The 23,354-nt window shown below is 45.5% G+C and overlaps 2 protein-coding genes across 5 annotated transcripts in view; both read left to right on the top strand.

Annotated features, from left to right (window-relative positions):
• Nucleotides 1-228: 228 nt before the first annotated feature.
• LOC116940779 (oxidoreductase NAD-binding domain-containing protein 1-like) lies at nucleotides 229-16,510 on the top strand. 3 transcript variants are annotated; one of them, XM_032950963.2, is made up of 8 exons: nucleotides 296-414; nucleotides 1,764-1,868; nucleotides 2,745-2,829; nucleotides 3,563-3,669; nucleotides 4,548-4,689; nucleotides 7,010-7,243; nucleotides 8,779-8,887; nucleotides 13,947-16,510. In XM_032950963.2, the coding sequence occupies exons 2-8, from the start codon at nucleotides 1,765-1,767 to the stop codon at nucleotides 14,099-14,101; spliced, it is 936 nt and encodes a 311-aa protein (XP_032806854.1). In that variant the 5' UTR covers nucleotides 296-414; nucleotide 1,764; the 3' UTR covers nucleotides 14,102-16,510. The 3 variants fall into 3 exon arrangements, with proteins under 3 accessions (XP_032806855.1, XP_032806854.1, XP_075922341.1); XM_076066226.1 differs by lacking the exon at nucleotides 296-414 and adding an exon at nucleotides 429-614; XM_032950964.2 differs by lacking the exons at nucleotides 1,764-1,868; nucleotides 2,745-2,829 and having other exon boundaries at nucleotides 229-414.
• A 113-nt stretch (nucleotides 16,511-16,623) lies between these two features.
• The window catches only part of LOC116940780 (inactive phospholipase C-like protein 2), a 28,536-nt gene continuing 21,805 nt past the window's right edge, over nucleotides 16,624-23,354 (top strand). Inside the window, exons 1-2 of one of the 2 annotated variants that reach the window (XM_032950968.2) lie at nucleotides 16,624-16,779; nucleotides 16,932-18,888. In XM_032950968.2, coding sequence (XP_032806859.2) covers nucleotides 17,011-18,888 — 1,878 coding nt within the window. In that variant the 5' untranslated portion in view covers nucleotides 16,624-16,779; nucleotides 16,932-17,010. Of the gene's footprint in view, nucleotides 18,889-23,354 lie in introns of both variants that reach the window. The other variant, XM_032950967.2, reaches the window with a different exon arrangement.

Below are 23,354 nucleotides of genomic sequence, written 5' to 3'. Positions count from 1 at the left end.
GAGATCTGGTATTGTGTTAATGTTATCACAGTATACTGCACAGCGTCGATAGCCCTGAGCTTACTGAAAATGTCTGAGTTTGGTCTGTGGAAAAAGTGACAACCCGAGCCTGGTTGGTGCTTGAGTGGCCACATTTGCCCATCGTAACCAGTCAAACTCTTTACGTAGCCGTCCTAGAGCTCCAACAAGAGAACGAAAGCCACCCGTGGCTATGGGTTTTATATTTATAGAGGGAGGGGGGAGATGGAGGAGGAGCGGGGTGGAGGGGGGATGTCCTCCCGGCCCCGTGCGGAACGGAAGTGGCGCGTGGAGGAGGAGTCACGTGATGCGGTGCGCGAGGTCACGAGGCCGTGCCGGGTTCTCACTGTACGTACTGTACGCGGACTGGCTGTGAGAGAGGAGGGAGACTCCCAGGTGAGCGAGTCTCGTATTGGTGATGTCGATGTAGAGCAACAACTGTCATTTTACATTGAGGTAGTAGAGCCAGATCATTGTGTGAGTAGTAGCGGAGTGGTGTATCGTTGTGACAATGCCTCCTTTGTACAGTAGTTTCATGGTCTGTTTTGGGTGACCTCAGTCGCACAGAAAGTGGAAAGATACAGATACTCTTCCAGGTGAGTAAGTGGGGAGTGGGGAAGACTCCCGGGTGAGTGAGAGGGGGAGAGACTCCTGTAGGTCAATGATGAGGGGAGAGAGGGAAAGACGCTTCCAGGTAAGTGGTTAGTGAGGCCCTTTTCATCCCTTTTCCACATCCAAGCCAGCACGGGGTCCTCACGCTACGGTTCGTTTTCCACTGGCTATTAGTCGTGTTGAGCCGGACCCAAACTGCAATATGGGGGCCTCACAAGACGTCTGAGCCTGACTGGGTGCCATGCAGGGCCAGGGGCGAGGGTAGTGATGCGTTTTTTGCGCGTGACGTTAGTTGGGTTCCCACCTGCCCAGGTATGACCCGGACAGTCCTGGAACTGGCATCTGTGTTTGGGTGGCAAGAATTTATATGTACCGAGGTATGGTACTGTACCGAAATTGTGTTGAACGTTATGACAGTATTCTGATTGATTTTAACAGCCCTAGGCTGACTGAGAGATAAGTCTGTGGAAAAGGTGGCAACCCTCGACATCGGTACTCTCGAGGACACAGCGCCACAGCAATTTATGTATGCAGCACGGCTCGGCTTCTGCAGTAGACAAAACCCCAATCTGGTGCCTCCTGCCCCGCGCCGGGCAGCTCGGTTGTGCAGTGGAATATCCTTCCCAGGCGCTTGTTCAGCTGAAAGCTCACTTTTACTTGCTTTGCTCAACATATTCAACAGTCTCCCTGTAAACCATTAGCTACATATACTATTATTAATATAACGGGAAAGAATATCAAACAACTTGTCTAACTTTTCTAAACCATCAAAAGCCATTTGACTGAGTTTTAACGCTAAATAAGTAATAATACGCAGGATATTGTCAAATATTAATTAGTAGCTCTTTGCCAAACTCATTAAAATTGGCCAAACTTTCCAATGTAGCGCAACCCTCTTGAAAAAGTCTTGAGACTCAATGAGGCTTTTTCAGGTAAAATGCATGATTCTTATTGGATGATTGCCTCTGCATACCGTGTTGGTGGTGGCGGTTGTTTGGCCATACTTCACCATGCTGGTCAGTGTGGGTTAGTAAAAACCTTTTTTTAACCCCACCCCACTGGAAATTTGATAAACTATACCATGAATAAACATAACATTTGTATAAAACTTGTAACTGTAATTCTTGCCTCAGAATGAAGCAACTGTCTGTAGGGAGGAAGGTTGGGACAACCCTCTGGCTTCTATCGGCGCTTCCTCATCAAATGAGCAAGACGAAACTCAAGCCTCAATTTCCCAGGTCCTAATGGATTATTGACTATAAATACACAATTACAATGTACCATGGTGATTGCATTGAAAGGTTTGTGTCTAAGGTGATGTATCATGTATAGCTATGAAAGTAAATAATTGTGGATAGTTGTGCTATTTACATTACAATACAATGCTAAATAAACAATGCACGAGGTAAATAATTGATGTGGATGGATGCTGTAATGCTTTCTCATGTGTTTTGTCCTTAGAAGTATTAAATTAGCAATAATAACGACACGTTCCAAGCCGCAGAACAAGCTGACGTGTGGCATTGTGAGATGACCTTGCCTTGGCTATATTTTTTCACCTGAGGACGATTGCTCGTGTAGCGATCGAAATGTCGTGATTTTTTGTTATTTTTCTATCTACGTGACTTTACCGAAAAACCCAAAGAGTATGAATTCCTGCAGTAACGAAAGCTTTAAGTCAAGATTTAAGGCTTATTGTTTTAGGGATAGTTTTTATCGCCAATGCTTGAGCAACCTCTTAATTAATTTGGACCCTTGTCCCAAAGTCCCAAATATCCATACATTTGTATCCTAAAATGTTCATATTCGATAATCTTTTAGAGAGTTATATGACCCAGTGTTACACACAGAGAGATAATGTGTTAACACTTTCAACCTCTGTTCTAAAAGAAAAAAAACACCTACTATTGTTGCTGTGCTCATGCACCACAGATCTCCCTTGCAAAACGGCCAGGGAACTGACCAAACGGGATCATCCGTGTAACAAATGAACAAAACTCAATGTATATCGATAGCTTTTCTAGCTTACCCAAATTGGGGCTTAGCTGAGTCAGGCTTCATCGGGTATTGTTGTACTTGACTGATTCTGATTATGCACGCTGGTGTTGCTGCAGCTATTGCAGCCATTGTGGAGTAACAAAACTCACATCACCTAAAACAGATCACCTGGAGCGCACAAGCAATAACTTCCGTCAGGAGGTAATTTTCTTCACGGTTTGAATTGAGATCATGAGCTTAAATATTGTGCATGCATCACACCTGCTCGTCACTTTCTTCTGTTAAGTTTGGCAGCTTTTGCAGGCCAAAGGCTGCAACATGTACAGCAGTTCGATTTGAGGAGCTCAGTTTTCTTTTACGTCCCAAGGCCTCCTTCAACAATTATTACTCCGATACAGAGTACACATGAATAAAACCATTGTGGTGTAAAACAATGTTGTATGAAGGTTGCACCATTTACCTTCATTTTAGAAATTATGGTTGTGTGCTTTTCAACATAGTATTTTGTGAGCTATGTTTACGGATACTCCTATGGGATTGGCCTAACATTCAACGTACTATATTACATGACTATACAGTATATATATAAAAAAAGAAATATTACATGTATTAAATATATTATCAAATAATACGTCTAATTCCTACTGATATGTCATTCCATGTAAAGACCAAAATAATTTTTACATATCTGTCAGACAAACAACCTTTTGGACCAGATTTTTTAGTTGAACCAATACTATTAAAATATTTAACTTCGAGAAAGCCATGTAAGTGATGGAATGTGTAAATAATACTTTTATTTATTTTCATAGAGGGACAGATATGGGAAGGTGGTATATTGTGAGCTTATATATTTTGTTACTTGTAATTTCCACAATTACGCTCAATTATATTTGGGTGCCGCTTAATTTGTGGTCTCATGTGATGTCTGCAGATGCTCTCAGCGGCAACAGTTCTGGAAATCCTGGATGCCTCTCCAAGTGTCAAGCGGCTTGCACTTCACGTCCACAAGCCACATTTCAACTTCAAAGCCGGCCAATGGTACGCTGTGTCTGGAAGCTGGGGAAGACATCTCTTTTCTTGAACATATGTTATATTTAACTGTGATACAACTCTTTGGAATAATATGGAGTCACAATGGGATTGTGGGAAGATGTAGAAAGAGCTTAATGGTAATCCAATTGAGTTTAGATGTACGTGTTTATAGTGTCTGTAACCTGATAGTAACTACAATATATGCAAGGAGGGATATGCAGGGAGTGGATGGGGCAAGGAAGTAATGGCTGGTCATAGTGTCACTAAATCCACAAACTGCCAGCTGAGGTTTTGGACTGCATAGCAACAGGTAGGGCTTCTACCTGCCCATCCAGGTACAACCCAGACTATCTGGGACTTTACATCTGTGTTTGGTTAGCAGGAATCGATTTGTACAGAGATCTGGTGGTATTTTGTTGAACTGCATTACAATATACTACACGGTTTTGGTAGACCTAGGCTGACTAAAAAATATCTCTGTGTTTGGTCGACAGTGTGAAAGGTGGAACCCTAGCGACCAGACAGCCAAGTAATGTGTGGCGGACAGCTGGCCCATGTTAGACAAGCAGCAATAGATCACAGTGTAGGTGGGTGGGTTACATAAGAGGTGAGTAGGGCAAGAGCCAGTTGTGCTTGGTTCAGTGAGGTACCAGTGCAAGTCTCAGCAAAGTTGGAGTGTAAGAAAAAAGTAATCACAGATATCTTATTAATAGTCAAGGAAAGTAAGTGTGCTTGGGAAAAATAATTCACTACTAGATGTATAAATCATGACACAGTTTTGTTAAAATATTACTCAAATTTTCTAGCTATTGTTTTTACTCATTATGTAGTGAAAGTACAAACTGAAAGCATTGAATTGTGATCTGGGTCCTTTACAATTACAGGGTGGACCTGTTCATCCCAGGAGTGTCCAAAGTTGGAGGCTTCTCCCTGTGCTCTTCGCCTGAGCGCTTGGCAGAGGAGAGCCTTGTGGAGTTAGCTGTGAAGTACAGCTCACACCCACCAGCACACTGGGTACACAGACAGGTACCGATTGGGCCTTGCTTGATTGATAGTCATAATTCCTATCACATTTAGTCATGTGTACACACACGTATATGTAATTCTTAAACCATAGATCCTATGCACATTTTAATTCTGTGAAACTGACAAATACATTTTTGTGGTAGATCATAAGTTATTATTACACTTGTTTACCCAGGGACGCCTCACTGAGTCGCATGACTCTTTGTAAGGACAAGCCTACCAGAGTAGTAGAGGGGCTATAATTGCTTGTTGCAATGTCGATTCCAATTGAATAATTTGCAGATATTTTTTTGTATTTAGCATATTTAGACTGATGTTAACACACAATGGCCTACTCTTGAAATTATGTCAAGGAATCTTTAATGTCCACTATGAAGCAGGCGGCATATATTTATGATTAATTCACCCGCAGTAATAACCAGGGCAGCCACTGGATTCGAATCATGAACCTGTGAAAGAAGCGGCTAACGTGCTACCGCTGAGCCACGTCACTGCCCTCAGTTGTCGATTTACATGTATTTAAGTTGTCAATTTTGTTCCATCTGTATAATCATGATTGGCACATCTCTGCTTAAATCAAAAGGGTGATGAAAACATGGCCACCTTTTAGTCTCATGTCATCCTGATACTTTCCTATATTGATGCAAAGAGCATAGTGCAAAATAGAGTTGGGCCTTATCTTATATTTATATAGCACCTTTATCCAAGGCACTTTACAAGGGTTATGAGTGGTACAATGAGAGTAGCTAAAAGTGATATGGCAAATAGGGATGGGGTATGAGGAGGGAGGTTAGTGGGTACGGGAATTACGAGGGTACCTAGGGATGGAGGGAAGGATGGGCCAGGGAGAAGAGGTGGGTCTTGAGGGAGGAGCAGAAACTAGACAGGGAGGGTGATTGCTTAATGTGGAGGGGAAGTTTGTACCATTGCAAGGGGGCAAGTAGGGAAAAGGAGCCGAAATGGGATTGTGCACAAGGAGAGGGGGGAATGGTTATGAGACGGAGAGATGAAGAGCGGAGTGGGCAGGAGGGGACATAAAACGAGACAATGGAAGCGAGGTAAGGTGGGGCAAAGCCATGAAGAGATTTTTATACTAGCTTAAAGAGTTTGAACAGACACCGGTAGTAGATGGGGAGCCAGTGCATTTCTATAAGAAGGGCGGAGGTGCGGGAGAAGTGTGTTAGGTTGTAAATAAACCGTGCAGACGAATTTTGGATCTGTTGTAGCGGAATGAATGCATATGCTGGGAGACTGAGTAAGAGAGAGTTACAGTAGTCTAACCGAGGGAAGATGAGTGAGTGTATTAGTAGTTTGGCGGTGGACTGAGTGATAAGAGGGCATAGGTACAGGTGATTGCGGATATTGCGGAGATTTGAGGGAAAGGGAGGAGTTGAAGAGGACACCAAGGTTGTGGGCAGATGGGACTGGGTGAGTGAGAAGGGTGGCAAGGTGATCGTGGAGGTGAGTGGAGGTGAAAGAACAGCGGGGAAAAAGACAACCTGGGTTTTAGAGGGGTTGATGGCAAGGAAGTGAAGCGACATCCAAGACTGAAGGGTGATTAGGAAGGCTGATATGCGAGAAGAGAGATCCAGAATGAAAGTGGAGAAAGAGAAGAACATTTGTATGTCGTTGGCGAAGAAGTGGTGAGAGAAGTTAAAGGAGGAGATAAGTGTTGCAAGAGGGGAGATGTAGAGTGAGACGAGAAGAGGGCCCAGTACAGAGCCTTGACGGGTGAAGGAGGGGTGCAGGAGTGATTGAAGGAGACCGAGGATGAGCGTGAAGAGAGATATTATTGGAGCTAGGATAAAGCAGTGCCGAAAATGCCCAGATTAGAGAGAGTAGAGAGAAGAGTGGGATGATGGACAGTATCAAAAGCCAAGGGAGAGGTCGAGGAATTCGTTATACCTGAGTTTCCTAATGTCTTCTGAAGCATGCAACCTTTACAGAGATGTGTTGAGTATATTTTAGTATTTGTTTTTAAGGGCTAATAAATAGTATCAAGAACTAAATAGTATTTAGTCCTGAATGTGATTAAACATGTAATTATTGTAGAGCATTTTGAGATGCAATTCGCATGAATGACGCTGTATAAAAAGCTTAAATTATTATAGAATATCTCCATTGCAGATTGTAGAGTCAAACCAATGTTGAATTACTCTCTCAATTCTTATTACCACCCTAGTTTTCAGCTCTTTTTTCACCCAACCACAGTTCTTATGCTGTGGTATTAGCAGGTTCTGGAGAGGAGATGGTGTGGGGGAAAGTGAGCCCATTTATTTACAGATGATGATTGCTCATAAATGTGCGTGTGCGTTATCAGTGCAGTGTTGGGGCTGAAGTCGCTATTCGTATTGGTGGAGACTTCTACTACAACCCCCAACCATTCGATCCATCCCATGACCTGCTGCTCGTGGCAGGAGGGGTGGGTATCAACCCCCTCTACTCCATCCTTCTGCACGTTACGGATATGCTGCGACAGGATGCTCCTGGCTGCAGCCCACAGAAGGTCAGCTTGGTCTACACTGCCAAGGATTCCACCGAGATTCTCTTTCAGGTGAAAGCAAATGCTTTTCTCACAGGGTATGTGTGAGTCTCAACCAACATTGAATCGGACCCTCTTCAACACAACATTTACAGTTCCAAAATCAACAATTTAAGTGTCCCTTGAGTGAAACCCAAATTGGCGGCCTTGCTTACACACACAGCTACTTTAACATGTAATGATTTGCCTTACACACTGAAATGTGCCACCAGCCTCAACTGTCATTCTAATTGGTATCTGTCAATTATTTGGGTGTTTCGTTGTCTAGGGTATAGTTGAATAATGACAGTAACCCATGGAAAACAGATTCATTTGATATCGTCGCATACAGAGGAGTGGTTGAACACAGTAGTAAACCACACATGGGAACTGGACTTTTATTGCAAGCAAATATTTTCTTTATTCAGAGCCAGAATACCATGTATTGGTATTAATCAAAAAGCAAATCAAGCAAGCAATGCTGTTTATTTAAAACGAATCAACATAAAATAACCGGTATCAAAAGTAGTAAATGTATATGCACGAGTCAGAATGAATGAGGGCTTGATACCACTGATCCGAAGTACAATAGTTGTGATACTTATTGATTAATTTATTTTAAGCACAGTGTGGTATCCTTAGTCACAGTCGATGAGCAGGTGTCTACTGTCACGTGTAGGAGTCATTGCACACGAGGCCTCCTCTGGTGCAGTGCAGATCAACGTTAACAGCGCGATGTTACAGCGATACAGCCACACGCTAGCATCGACAGCTGGCAGCCTGATGAATGACAACCCCATCACAGTGATGACGCAGTTGCAGGCCGTTAATGACAGCACAGTAGCGGTGCTATCAGTGCTGTGCTTTTCATTGCATAAATTCATACTATATAAGTTATATGATAATAGGTTTTTCCCCTTTTTTTCTGACAACAAAACAGGTGTTAAGATGTTAAAACACCAAACTGAAACCTTTTACAAGTAATTATGTCTGCATTAACCACAATGCTTGTGGGCAGAATGCAAACAAAAAACATACTCTGATAATATATGCATTGTCCTTGAAACTGATTGGTCCACACCAGAGACAGTTTCTAGTGCATTGTCTTTGGGCTGTACGCCTTTTGGCGTCCTCTGGTCTAACACCGTTTGAGACGAGGCTCAAAAGAAAGCTGTCTCTGGTGTGGACCAATCAGTTTCAAGGACAATGCATATATTATCAGAATTTGTTTTTTTGTTTGCTTTCTGACCACAAGCATTGTGGTTAATGCAGACATGATTCCTTGTAAAAAGTTTCAGTTTGGTGTTTTAACATCTTAACACCTGTTTTGTTGCCAGAAAAAAAGGGGAAAAACCCATTATATTTTGGTACTGGCAAAGGAGATCCCATGAAATATATAAGTGATAGATTTTAATTATTTGTGTACATGTAATTGATTTTGATATGTATTAGTGGGCACCGTGGACACCCTTGCAAACGAGATGTTCCATCTCAACTGATTGTCCAGGTGAAATAATTTAATTGATAAATAAACGGAAACATGACTGTTGGTTGATGATGTGGTGCAGGAATCGTTGCTTGCCTTGATGAAGGAGTTCCCTGAACAAGTGAGATGTCACTTTCACGTCACCAGGCAACAGGCGCCTGTACCGGACGATCTCAGACCCCACCTCACAGGTACTTGAATAAAACTAGTGGGCAGCCCATCCTAATGATGGGGTCACGTGACACACTCACCTGATTTTCGGCAACATTTATAAATGTATTGGTATTAATGTATTGGTATTAATTAAAATTTAACCGCCTCTACGGGGAGGGTTACCACACAACCATAAGATATTTTAACAAACTCCGAGACAAGAAAGCTCATCTGATCGAGTCACGCGCATTTCTGAAGAAATGCCGTGACTTTAAGGTAATACCGATCTCCTTTACACTGACCTCTGCTGCTGTCACATCTTCCAATGCCAAACGAATTTTGATCAGGGCTGGCTTAGACCTGATCTCAGAGAGAATTAGACTGCTCCGTACTGAACTAGATCATGTGGACAAGATACTCTTGAAATCACACTGAACATTGACAAATAAAATGTCTACATCTGATTGGGAACATGTAGATAACATGACTGCTTCATCAGCCGCTACAATGTCAGCTAAATGTAAAGATAACCTGATTTCCAAGTTCAACCTCCTTTCCAAGAAGAAACCAGATCCACACATTGAAAGTTTAGATGTTAACAAGGTTGTTATTAATCTGAGTAATAGTCCAATTTCCGATGGTCTAAAATCGGTTCTGGCTAAAGGGCTGACCTTGGCAGTCACCCCCAAACACATACCAGTGGATTACATCATTGCCCAGGTCGATGTAGCCCTTGAGGGTTTGGGACATATCGTTGCAGACGTGACAAAATCTGAAATCGTTGCAACCCTCAAAAGCACTAAGATACCAGCCAGTAACATCAGTAAGGATGAGCGTTTTGAGTTATTTCAATTGAAAAAGAGGGATGATATCGTCACCCTCTCATCCGACAAGGCCAATGCCACGGTCATCATGGACAAAACTGTGTACAACAACAAAATTCAGGACCTACTTAATGATGGGAGCTACACAAAATTTTAAAGAGATCCCACCAACAGCCTCGTTACAAAAACGAACAGTATCACTTATTCAGCTTCATTAATTGAACAGAACAAACGGTTTTCCTTAAAACCTTCTGCTGCTAGACCACCCAGATTATATGGTTATCCAAAAAAATCCTTAAAGAAGGTACACCTCTTCGGCCCATCGTCTCCACCATTGGCTCACCCACCTACAAACTGGCCTGATATTTGTCCGAGACCTTACAGTCATTCACTGGTAAGACCACCTCTTCTGTACCTAACTCAGCTCACCTGGTATTGGCATTAAGGACATCTCACTGTCCCCAGGTGATTTGCTCGTTAGTTTCGATGTAGTTTCTTTGTTCACCAAAGTTCCTGTGCCTGATACCACTGCAATTATAATATTTAGGTCTTTCGGTAAAGTCACATAGATATGTTCAAATTAATAAAAATAAAATAAGCAAAAAACTACGACGTTTCAATCGCAACACAAGCGGTCGTCATCAGGCGGAGATAAAAGGAGGGTAAGCCTCTAAATGCAACTGTTTATAAAGGTTTAAAAGTGGGCGTAGCCCAAGTGTCAGAACGGAGTGGGCGGGGCACAAGAGTGTAGGTCATCAGTGGATGGAGCATCCGATAGAGAACGGAATGGGCGGGGCACAAGAGTCTCGGCCAGCAGTGGATAGAGCATCCTATAGAGATGGAGTCTAGGCCATGATAGAGCAAAAGCAATAGAGATGGAGCCTAGGCCAGCAGTGGATAGCGCATGTAATAAGCATGGTGTACTAGAGGTAGTCTAGACCAGCAGTGGATAGAGCAAGCTATAGCCAGTAGTCTAGGCCAGCAGTGGATAGAACAAGCTATAGAAGTAGTAATCTAGGCCAGCAGTGGATAGAGCGGGGCTCCTCACCTCAGCTCTATCCCCAGCGGTTGCAGGTGGAATGAGTGGAGAAGGTTGTGTGAGGGGTTAAAAAAACTGGTGAGCTTCGGAGAGTGTTAAAAATGGAGAGATGGTGGACTAGTGGTAGTCTAGGCCAGCAGTGGATAGAGCAAGCTTTAGAAGTAGTAGTCTAGGCCAGTAGTGGATAGAGCGGCGCTCCTCACCTCAGCTCTCTCCCCAGCTAGACTTCCTCTAGTCCACCATCTCTCCATGTTTAACACTCTCCGATGCTCACCAGTTTTTTAACCCCTCGCACAACCTTCTCCACTCATTCTGCCTGTAACTGCTGGGGAGAGAGCTGAGGTGAGGAGCCCCGCTCTATCTACTGCTGGCCTAGACTATTGGCTATAGCTTGCTCTAGCCACTGCTGGCCTAGACTACCTCTAGTAATAGCATAATTTATCCACTACTGGCCTAGACTACCTCTAGTACACCATGCCTATTACATGTGTAGTGACGTATATTGAATCACTATGGCGCTTTGTGCCAGCTGCCTAGAATAGAGAGGAACTATGCGTGTGAGAGCCTCTCTCTGGCACCAGGGTGTGTATGCCATGGAAGGGGCCCCTAGGGAGCATGGTTCCTGTAACGGGCAGAGAGAGGGCCTGCCAGGACATGATACTCTGGGTGAACCCGAGAGGGCATGTGACCAGGATAGGGTAGCGAGGGGGGCCCGAGGGGGGCGAGCGGGACACGTGAAATGCAGCCTAGAACCTGCAGTCACGAAAGCTTTAAATCACCATTGCAATCATTGAAGATTTGGTCCAACAAGGATTGAATGCTGATGTACCAGCCCTGGTGAGACACTGCCTCACCAATACATACTTCACCTGGAATGGAACATTCTACAAACAAACTGAAGGCACCCAAATGGGTTCTCCTTTATCTCCAGTTGTACCCAACATTTTCATGGAAAAATTAGAGATGGACACCATCCAGGCATGTACTCTACGCCCGCCCTTGTGGAAGAGGTATGTGGATGACACGTTTGTCATCTGGCCACATGGCCAAACGGCTCTGAACCAATTCCTCAACCACATAAATTCCATACACCCAGCCATCAAATTCACCATGGAGGTAGAAAAGGATGGCAAGCTACCTTTCTTGGATGTCCTAATCAAAAAGAGACCAGATGGCTTAATGAGCCATCTGGTCTACAGGAAAGCAACCCATACTGATGCCTACCTAAAACCTGACTCCCACCACCATCCATCCCAGAAGAATTCCCTCATCAAAACTCTACACCATAGAGCTCAATGTATCTCCGACCATGAACACCGAACCAGTCAACTCAAACACGTGTAATAAATCACAGCGACGACGATCTCCGACTTGTCGCTTCTTTATTTATTTCTTTAATGGCTGGACAGCTCCACGTTCCATTTCCCGAAATCACTGTACATTCTTTGTTGCGCGGCGTAAGTTGGTGTTGTCCTGCGCACGGCTCGCTCGTGCTCCCAGCTCCCGTGCACCGCTGGCTGACGGCGCGCAAGGAGACAACTCCCGGACCGCCACGTGGCCGCTGGCGTTCCGGAGACGCGAGACGTGGTCCCGCTTCAAGACTTCCCAAGACTGACCTCAAGCCCCTTCCTGCTTCCCCTTATGACCCCCTGATGCGGAGCCCAGTCCCGCCTCTAGCCACGCCCCTTCTAGAACCTTCCCGATGGTTCCCTGCGAGCACCCCTCAGCTCCGCCCTTGAACTTTGGCCCAGATGATCCCACTCAATCCTGATTGGCTAATGGCTGATGCAGCGGAGCCTATCCCGCCTGTCGGCGACCGTCGGTGTACTCTCTTATTACACACGTACACCAAGCTCTGAAGGGGAATGGATACTCTGACTACACAATCTGCAAAGCCATCACCCCAACCGTGAGGAAGGAGCCATCTGAGGATCCAATCAAAACCATCACCTTGCCATACATAGCAGGAGGAACCAAAAAGATTTCCAAAATCATGACCAAACACAAGATCCATGTCTGATTTAACACATTACATAAAATTCGTGATCTGATCCCATCTGCGAAGGACAAGATCCCCGACATGCAATATCCCGGCGTCTACAAACCAAGCTGTATCTGCAGCAGCAGTTACATTGGGGAAACTAAGCGACATGTCTCGGTCCGTGTTTGTGAGCATAAGGAGATTTGAAACACGGTAGGAGCAATACTTCTGCCGTGGCTGATAATTATTTTAATGCGGCTGGCTCACACGAAATAGATTTCTCTGAGACGAAGGTACTTTGCAAATCGACTGGCTATCAACAATGATTTGTTCATGAAGCCATCCATATATACAGACAGACACAATTTCAACCGAGAAGATGGGTACAAACTCAGCAATCACTGGAAGGACGTTATCAACCATTTCAAGTAATAACTGGCTGTAATGTTTCCATTCTAGACCTGGCAGCCCTTTGATTGGTGGAAGCCCACCACCAGTACCATCATTACCCACTACTACCATCACCGCTAGCAGCAACCTCGACCGTCAACAGTGTGAGAGTGTAAAGCGAGGTGCAATGATTACCTGGAAGCCCTTTAATTGGTGGAAACCCACCACCAGCGCCGTCGTTGCCCACTACTACCATCACTTACATTAAATTAACTGCCCCGCCCATGCTGCTGCCTTTAGAGGCTAACCCTCCTTTTCCTGATGACGACCGCTTGTGTTGCGATCGAAACATCGTGGTTTTTTTTTATTCACTTTATTTTCATTATTTTTCTATTTATGTGACTTTACCGAAAGAACCAAAGAATATAACATACTATCTAGAATCTATTTTCTGATTTATAATGTCCATCCTTTCTGTATTGTGTGTATCATTCTCTCTTTCATTATATGTCCATCTTGTTTGTGTTGTCCACCTCATTCTGCCTGTCTTGTTTGTGGTGGTGTATTTGTATTGTTTGGTTCATCTTCTTTTCATTGGTGGCATGGCAGGTATCCTTAAGCATTGAACATGTTTGGTAATATTGTATTGGCACAATAAGGGTTAGAGAGGTGACCGTCTGCTTGTATTTATGGTTATGCTTTGGAATAATTCTGATCATATAATTTCATTCAAGAAATACAGTCGCTCTGTTACATAATACTGAATGTATATGTTTTAAATATTTACGTGTGATTCTTAGTGGTTGCCAGTGACACTAAGTTACATCTTTCATATGTTTTCTTCCATTTCTGCATGACCTCAGTTGGAAAGCTGACGAAGAATGATTTGAGCGCGCGTGTGAACGGGACTCCAAGGTGCTACATCTGTGGACCACCCCCGATGATTGAATTTGTGTCAGAGACACTTCAGTCACTGGAGTTGCCTCGGGCTGGCATCTTCTATGAGAAGTGGTGGTAGCAGCTCTGGCTTTATTATGCGAGCAATGCAAAGCAAATATCTGGGAGTATATATTGCAGTTCATTTAACTTGTTATAAAATACATGTATTGAATGGGCCCAGTTCATGTGTCATCAGAATGCTGATAAATATCTGGAAATTGTTGTGAAACTTTAAGAGGAAAAGAATGGTGCAGATACTTTGGTCCAAGTGTTCCACAAGAAAATCCATCACTTGAAGAGGCAGCGATTCAGACAGACGAGATCTCCCAGAAACCGAAATGTTCCGCCAGTCTAAACTTATTTAATAATTAAGTCACACTTTAAACAACTTAAAATTGTTAGAAAAAGGAACATTATATATGAACCTGTGGTGTGCAACATCTAATTATTTATGTACATATGTATGTATTTGACTGGGTGTGATATTGTATTCATACATACTGAATACATATATTTTTAAATGGTCGTATAAATTTCGTTACGTATTTTGTATTTATCACTTCACACCCTGGACACCTTTGCAAACAATGTTTCATCTCGAGGGACTATCCAGGTAAAAATGCTTGAATAAAAAAATAGGTATGCAATCTGGCGGATACCTTAATCTATCTCCACACAAATGTGATGTAAGAACAGGACTGGCTACCATGCTGTTTCACATCTCCAATAACAAGACCGGGATAATTATCTTGGCATTGCCTTATTTGCTTACAGCTCATTATCACATGCAGTGACCAAACATCTTTCATGTTGTTTTATTGAATGAGGGCTCCGTTGGCCCGGCATTGTTCCTTTGTGATTCCAATGTCTCAGATTCCCTGGCCACTCAACCATGTTTACACTCGTCACAAAACACACAAATTGTAGTCGCCATTACTGGAAAGTGCTTAACGTAATTTTGCAAAAATGCGGCAGTATAATTTTCCAGGTTACGATACAATTAAATATATTTGATGATTATGATATCAGTTTACTTTAACATTGTAAATGCATTTCATTTTTACTGCCTTGTTTTGTGTTTTGATGTACTTCAAGTATATATTGCTAAAAAGTTATTCAACAGCAGTTCACTTAACTTAAGCCGAACAAGTCTTTTATCTATTGAAACTTCACAATATTCTACAATTATAATGCACACGCTGGCAAAAAACAATGTCATATAACCTTTAATTTCTCCAGAAAACATGTTATAAAGTGCTAATTTAATTGATGGTTTTTTTAATATCAACTAATTTCATAAATATTGTCAAATAAAATACTTTAAAAGTATTTATAATCACTGTAACAATATTTTGAGAAATAAGCGTTATGATTATCGTAGAACTTGTATCGTACGATATGTTTTCGTCATACATTGGCAATCTTAGCCATAATATCAATCCATCTATTGTGGATTCTATTTTAGGATAGTGGAACTGATACTGGTCATACCACCTCCCTCAGCCCACATCTCTCGCAACCATAGATTGCAGCATGACCCTATACCCTATGACCCCGTATCATTGGTTGTGTCGGGAGCTTACCCTAATTGGTAACCCGGCTGCCTCGTGAGACAAACTCCCAAAATATATAATCTTCTGGTGGACTAATTACCACCTCCGCAATACAACTACTCCCAAAATATATAATACAATATATAACGAGTGAAAACACGTATCCGCGAGCTGAAATAGATGCCATGACGTCAGCAGCAAAGTGATTCGCGTGATCTAATTCAATAATTCGTTGAATAAGAGTTAATTGGCAACTTAGGTTAAGTGGAATAAGGTGAATCTAACGATTAGTGAAAATAGGCTATTAATGATGTTAAGGTATATTGGATTAATGAAGCTGGAACTTCAATGTTATTATAGTGAAGCCTTAATTTAGTTAATTCATGTCATGGGGATTATCACTCGAGGAATGAGTTATCCTATCACGCGTGGCTGTCTGTCGACGCTCGAGGTGTCTGGGAAACCCGCACCGGCGAACCGGGCAGCCCCTGCTGCCCTGCAGCACCTAAAATATGGCTCTAGGGTTTGGTGTTACATGTTATTTATGTAGTTTATTGTTAAAACCTCGGTCACAGTCCCTATGACCACTGTTACATTGCATTTATGGCTTTTATTTTGGTGATTTCGAAAAAAAATTGGTTTCGGCCATGTTTTTGTTTATTGTAGTACGGAGTTGGAAAGATGGCCTTAATCTTAGTTGTCTTGTAGTTATTTGACTTGCATCCCACTGGGATTTTTGTACACATCGTTCGTGTACGGTGCTATTTCAGGAATATTTTGATGTTTTTTTCCTGGATTTTCTGTTTGCACAGTCACATAATCACTTTAAGATGTTTTCTTGTTCATGTTTTTGATTTTTGTTTGTTGCGGTTGCACCCGATTCAAGAGCCGAATGGCTCACAGGGCAATACCAAATAAATGAAAACTTAACTCAACTCAACGCGCCGGGATGGGGGGGGGGGGACGATTGGTCACGTGGTGTCGTCTCGCGCTCGACCACGCCCACACACAGCCCCCCAATCACAAGCCCGGATATAGCCCCGCCTCCTCCCGACATTTTTGGGTTTGCCCCGCCCAGGAGACGGCGGGGCTGAGAGGCGGGGCACGGCACAGCGGGGGTTCAGTGCAGCCCGCACGCACGCGCCGCGTGCTCTGTCGGCGCCGCCTGCGCTGCTCCCTCCGTGGCTCTCAGTTGTCGCCCCACGTAAGATTCGCTGTCTCTGCGTCTCCACATTCCTCGTCTGTCTCCACCATTGCTATAGGCTCCACAGATTGCTGCTGTTTGAGTGAGTAGTATACGTGTGTGAGTTAGTCCCCCCCCCACCGCATGGCTGCTGCTGCTTCTTCTGGCGGCAGGGATCTTCACACCGCGCGCTTGGAGGAGTCCGGGATCGCCGCGAAGGGAGCGGCGGCACGTGAGCGGAGCGGCCCCGCTATGGCCGGGGAGGCCGTGACCAACGGGAGATGCGGCCTGCGGGACGGGGCCGCGGCCCCTGCGCAGGGGCGGCCTGCAGCAGGAGGAACAGTGGGGCAGCAGCTGCTACAGCTGGATACCAGGGGACAGCAGCACAGCCCAGTGCCACGCATGGGACAGCTACAGCACATCCCAGTGCCAGGGATGGGACAGCAACACCGCCCAGTGCCAGATATGGGACAGCAACGCAACCCAGTGTTGGCTATGGAACAGCAGCCCCACAGCCCAGTGCCAGAGATAGGACAGCAGCAGAGCCCATCATTTAGAATGGGACATGAACAGGATCCAGGCCTATTAGCTATGAGACGGCAGCACAGTCCAGCACCAGGAATGAGACAGCTCTACAGCTCAGTACCAGGGATAGGACAGCTACACAGCCCAGCACCAGGGATGAGACAGCACAGCCCAGCACCAGCGATGGGACAGCTACACAGCCCATCTCCAGGGATGAGACAGCAGCACAGCCCAATACCAGGGATGGGACAGCAGCACAGCCCAATACCAGGGATGGGACAGCCACACAGCCCAGTACCAGCGATGGGACAGCAGTACAGCCCAATACCAGCGATGGGACAGCTACACAGCCCAGGACCAGGGATGGGACAGCCACACAGCCCAATACCAGGGATGGGACAGCTACACAGCCCAATACCAGGGATGGGACAGCCACACAGTCCAATACCAGGGATGGGACAGCCACACAGCCCAATACCAGGGATGGGACAGCAGCACAGCCCAATACCAGCGATGGGACAGCCACACAGCCAAGTACCAGCGATGGGACAGCCACACAGCCCAATACCAGGGATGGGACAGCAGCACAGCCCAGTACCAGCGATGGGACAGCAGCACAGCCCAATACCAGCGATAGGACAGCAACACAGCCTAGTACCAGGGATGGGACAGCCACACAGCCCAGCACCAGGGATGGGACAGCCACACAGCCCAGTACCAGCGATGGGACAGCAGCACAGCCCAGCACCAGGGATGGGACAGCTACACAGCCCAGTACCAGGGATGGGACATCGGCATAGTCCATCGTATAGAATGGGACAGGACCAGGAGCAAAGCCTTTCATTAGGGACGGGATTGCAGCACATCCCAGTGCCAGAAATTGGACAAGGACTGCAGGTCAGCCCAATTTTTGTTCCGGGACTGAGACAGACAGCCAGTCCGGTTTTAGGAGCAGGGAAAAGACAGCCACCCAGTCCAATATTTGGGACATCGCAAGGACAGCAGAGCAGCGCCTTTTTTGTGACAGGACTGGCTCAGCACACAGACCCACGGTTTGGGGCAACCCAAGGTCAGCGGGGCAATCGAGGACACGAACTCGGGGTGGAAATGCCAGGCGAGGTGGTGGGTGGTCTCGGTCGGAGCAGTCAAGCCGGTCCAGTGCCCTTTGCTGGTGTAGAGCAGCAGCAGCTAAGCCAGGTGTACGTCCAGGTAGCCGGACAGCTTCGTCCTGATGCAGTGTTAGAACCGGATCGTAAACCACAAGCCAACCCAGGTATGGGGCTTGCATCAGGACAGCAGATGGTTCCCACAATGGGATTTGGACTCGGACAACAATCCAGCTCTGTGGTTGATCAAGGATCAGGACATCAGGCCAACAACTCAACCCTTGCAACTGCACTAAGAGAGCAGCCCAGCCCTCTGTTCGAGCAGGGACTGGGCCAGCCATATGGTTCAGTAGTTGGGCCTGCACTCGGACCGGAGCAGTTGTTGCATGGACAGCCTGGATCACAGCACCGGCGCGCAGTCGCAGAGCCGGGCACCATGGGTGCGGTGGGAACGCCGCATGGGAGGAGGACGCTGCCCAGGAAGGCGAGCATAATCAAGGTAGGGCTCTGCCTGAATAACACCGCGGTCAACTAGGTTCAATGGAGCCTCGTTCATTATTCGAATCGTATGTTATTATTTCAAATGCTTGTTTACGCAGGAAAGCCTCACTGAGGCGACTTATTTTAAGGAGGCACCTGCTAAGTTTTCGCAGTAGGTGGCGATTACTTTGCGTTTTCTAATTATCTTAATTTGCTAGTTTTATTTTCTAAATTGGACAAATTTGGACCGTGACTATGGCACACGTGGGACAGCAGCAGAGTCAAATGCCGGCGTCACGCAAGGACAGCGCAGTGGCGTTACGAGATCTTTAACGTCCGCTGTGAAGCAGTCCGGGCGCGTGTATTGCATGGCTAATGGGCCCCGCGTTGCTAAGCTTGGCCACCTTCCGGGGTCGAGCTGCGTAGCTCTGCAACGGGCGGTGGACGTGCAGGCTCCTGTCGCTGCCCTATGACTGTGAAGGGTTCACATTTGATGATGAAATTAATTTCAGAAGTAATTATTATGTAAGTGTAGTCCTTACATTGCGCGACACGTGCATACAAAACGATCTTGAATTAACTACTTACCACGTTCTGTAATTGCGTTTGCAATATTTGACTTTAAAATGTCATTGTTTAGGCGCGGTTTCTATTCGCTCTCCACCAACCGAAACAGAATAGCAAGAATTGCAATTACTGTATTGGTTAAACTGTAGACGAATATCAACCTTTCAGATTTCAATCCGTCACTGGGTCGTGTGTGTTTACAAGTCTTAAGAAAATGTCTCTAAATCGGCCGGAATTAAGAGCATAGTAAATGTTTGGTGTTGAACTTGAGGTTAAGCCTCATTACACGCAATGCCATTACTGGTTGTGTGCGCTAGGTGCTGGCAATGTTGTAGCAGCCACTGCTGCTGCTGATGTTGCCTTTTGCGAGGGAGTGCACGCACAAGGGTCGCCATTCACCACTCAGTGGCGGTGACGTCAGCACGGCGCTTGTGCCAGCCTAGGTGCACCTTGAGGCGACGTGAAGCGTCGAAGGCTCGCTGGCAGGAGGTCACGGAACAGACGCAGGTCTCATGGGTTGATCGACCGAGATGACTGGCAGATGCACCACCTGTGCTCCCTACTGTGCCAACTCGCTGGGTTTTAGGCGCCTGGTACTCTCCTCGTGAGCGTCGCTCCTCTCTGCTGTACGTTGTTGTTGTTGGAGCGCGACTGCCTCCAACTGCCCAGTAAGCGTCCACGAGCCGCCTCCACAGAGGCCGATCTTGACACCGCTGGTACCGGTCATCGGCAAGTCCACCCAGCTCCACATCGTATCATCAGTCCATCTCTTCTCCAGCCTGTGCCGCGCCTGTTTAGCCCCCTCTATTCGTCCAAACAGAAGCTGCTTGGGCTGGGGTGGGTGGGCGGGCATGCAGGCTACATGACCCAGCCAAAGCAGCCTTGCCTGCCGGAGGAATTGATGGTACTCTGGCCACAGTGTGTGTGTGTCTGGTTTAAACAGATGAAGACCCACGGTATAGCCTTAACAGCCTCTTGGGGAAAGTGATGTTAGCGAGCACTTATGAAAGCGGGCATGGCCAGAACCACGCCCGGCTGCCTTTGTCTCCCTTGTGATATTTACACATCGCACCAGGTACTCAATTTGAGGATCAGTCGACCTAGGGGAGGCCCAGGACTGGTTTAGATAATCATCACCGGTGTTGGCCAAACTCGGGTCAGCAGATTCGTAGTGCAGCACGCTAACCACTGCGTAACCACTCCCCACGCACAAAGACACATGCGCAGGAACTGAAATTGCCACTGACAGGGGAGTGCACAGACACATATACACAGATCTGCAGACAGACATACATAAAGACACGCGGGTCTGCAGACAGATATGCACAAAGGCGCGCGGACACGCACGCAGAGACGGGCACACGACGCTGGTAAGATGAAGAAAGGAGGTGTCACGTGGTTATAACATCACAAGCCACACTCTTGAAACATTATTTCTGGAAATTATTACTCTCCCTCAAGTAGATTGGGAGCACTGCTAGGCCAAGGGCTGATTAGGGTTCATCATCAAAATGCTTTGTTCTGTTACACCGATGATATTAGATTTATTTAAACAAATATTCCACAAGATAACGGTAATTATTAACATAGTGGTAATGACCTCGCCCAGCTATTGGGCAGCTTGCCCGTGACTAACCACCCTGAGGAAGACCGCAATGTGTGTTGGTGTGGGGATTGCGGGATGCGCTGTTTCTCACCGCAACGCCCACACAGGCACGCGAATATGAGCAACGGCTGTTGCTGCTGCTTGTCATGTGGGGGCTGTTGCCACAGGAACACATGAGCACGTGTGGAGGACACACGCAGAGGTGCCGTGCTGTGAGAATCAATGTGTGCTTGTGTCCTCATCTTATATTTTCACCTCACAAACCAAGGGAGTTTACACATTTTCTTGCCAATAAAAACCTGACACTTTTGTCATCTGGCCACATGGCCGGCCTGCTCTAGACCAATTCCTCGACCACATAAATTCCATACACCCAGCCATCAGATTTACCATGGAAGTCGAAAAAGATGGCAAGCTACCTTTTTTAGATGTCCTAATAAAAAAGAGACCTGATGGTTCAATGAGCCACTCTGTCTACAGGAAAACTACCCATACGGGTGCTTATCTGAGACCGGATTCCCACCACCATCCATCACAGAAGAATTCTCTCATCAAGACTCTGCACCATAGAGCCCAATGCATATCCGACCAGGAACACATAGGCAGTGAACTCAAGCACGTACACCAAGCTCTCAAGGCGAATGGTTACTCCGACTATACAATCCGCAAAGCTATCACTCAAACCATGAAGAAGGACCCTCTTGAGGAGCCTTTCAAAACCATCACTTGACCCTACATTGCGGGGATCACAAAAAAGATCTCCAAAATCTTGAATAAACACAAGATCCAGGTCCGTTTCAACACATTACATAAAATCCGTGATCTGGTTCCGTCTGTAAAAGATGTGATTCCGGACATACATTACCCTGGTGTCTACAAACTAAGTTGCCTCTGTGGTAGTAGTTACATTGGAGAAACCAAACGACATGTCTCGGACCGCATTCGTGAACACAAAGCAGACCTTAAACACGGTAGGACCAACACCTCGGCCGTGGCAGATCACTGTTATAATTTAGTAGGCTCACATGACGTTGACTTCTCCAAGACAGAGGTTCTTTGCAAGCCATCGGGCTACCATGAGAGATTCGTTCATGAGGCTATCCACATATACAAACACAGAGACAATTTCAACCGAGAAGATGGATTCTGGCTTAGCAATCATTGGAAGGATTTGATAAACCATTTTGGGTCTTAATTGATTGTTCACGCTTATGGTGGCTTTCAGACAGCATACATTAATTTTTCGTCTCCCCCCTCCTCTTTTCCGAACATAGATGGACTCATCCTTCTAAACAAACTGTCAAATCGCTATCCGTGGTGCTAACGTTTAAAAATAAATACAAACCGCCACTTCTTTCAAATGTTCTTGCCGTTGGGTTTCACACCTGATGATGACTGTTTGTGTTACAGTCGAAACGTCGTGATAATTTTATTGTTTTATATATTTTATTATTTTATTGTTTCCCTTCAACGTGACTTTACCGAAAGAACCAAGAATATGTACAGTATCTGTTACATAAAAAAACATGTTTATACGTCATAACCACATGCTGTATAAAGGGCCATGTAGCCGCTGCTACACTTCGATCACGTGTAGTGGGTAACAAATGATAAAATGAGTCTGGCAAGGCGATTCGCTTGCAACCAAGGCTATTCACAGGAAGTTAAGAAGATATTCAAAATTTGTATTGAAGATATAAACACATAATTAGAAATTGATGAAATATTTACCATCTCGGATTTTCTGACGATCATAACAGTTGTGTTCAAAATGGTCACTGAACAAATGAAAATATTGTTTGGAGGGACACGACCAATAAACACCATGGAGTGCGTGTGCAGAGCCAATCCACCGCTGGTTACCGTGCCCAGGGGAGGTTAAGTCATGAATACTCTCGGTTATAACGTAAAGGTGCAGCCTTGCAATTACTTTCGCAGGCCACTGCTGGCCGAAGGTCCTCTACCAGAGAGAAACTGTAGGGGGTATTCTAATATTCCACACTGACCAGACGTCCTGGAAGAGGTGAGTGTACTCGCACATCACCCCACCGCACGCGACGTGCCGATCGACTACCTGTGGTGAACACGTTTGTACTGCTGGCAGGACACAGGCGGTGGGGAGATGGAGGAAACCTGCGTTGATTCAACTGCCGGGAGCTGGAATCGAGCTGACAATCCCAGCTGGCCACTAACCGTTACACCACGGCAGTCCCCTGTATTTTTCATTTAAAAAGAAAATGTTATGGTTGTTGCGAGACATTCTATACCGTTTTTTACTGAGGTTTTTTCCACTTGGGTTGCCGATAATGGAA

This window comes from Petromyzon marinus, chromosome 10 (assembly GCF_048934315.1).
Source record: "Petromyzon marinus isolate PM22_M1 ecotype Great Lakes invasive population chromosome 10, UKy_Petmar_22M1.pri1.0, whole genome shotgun sequence".
Classification (NCBI taxonomy): Eukaryota; Metazoa; Chordata; class Hyperoartia; order Petromyzontiformes; family Petromyzontidae; genus Petromyzon; species Petromyzon marinus.
The sequence above is the reverse complement of the archived record's forward strand: the minus strand, read 5'-3'. Positions and strand labels throughout refer to the sequence as shown.

What these genes read in the sequence shown, in the direction of transcription:
- LOC116940779 (XM_032950963.2), top strand. Translation starts at nt 1,765, where the DNA reads ATGAAGCAACTGTCTGTAGGGAGGAAGGTTGGGACAACCCTCTGGCTT. An exon ending in CTCAAGCCTCAATTTCCCAG is followed by an intron (nt 1,869 to 2,744) that starts GTCCTAATGGAT and finishes GTGTTGCTGCAG; the next exon opens with CTATTGCAGCCATTGTGGAG. An exon ending in GCAATAACTTCCGTCAGGAG is followed by an intron (nt 2,830 to 3,562) that starts GTAATTTTCTTC and finishes TGATGTCTGCAG; the next exon opens with ATGCTCTCAGCGGCAACAGT.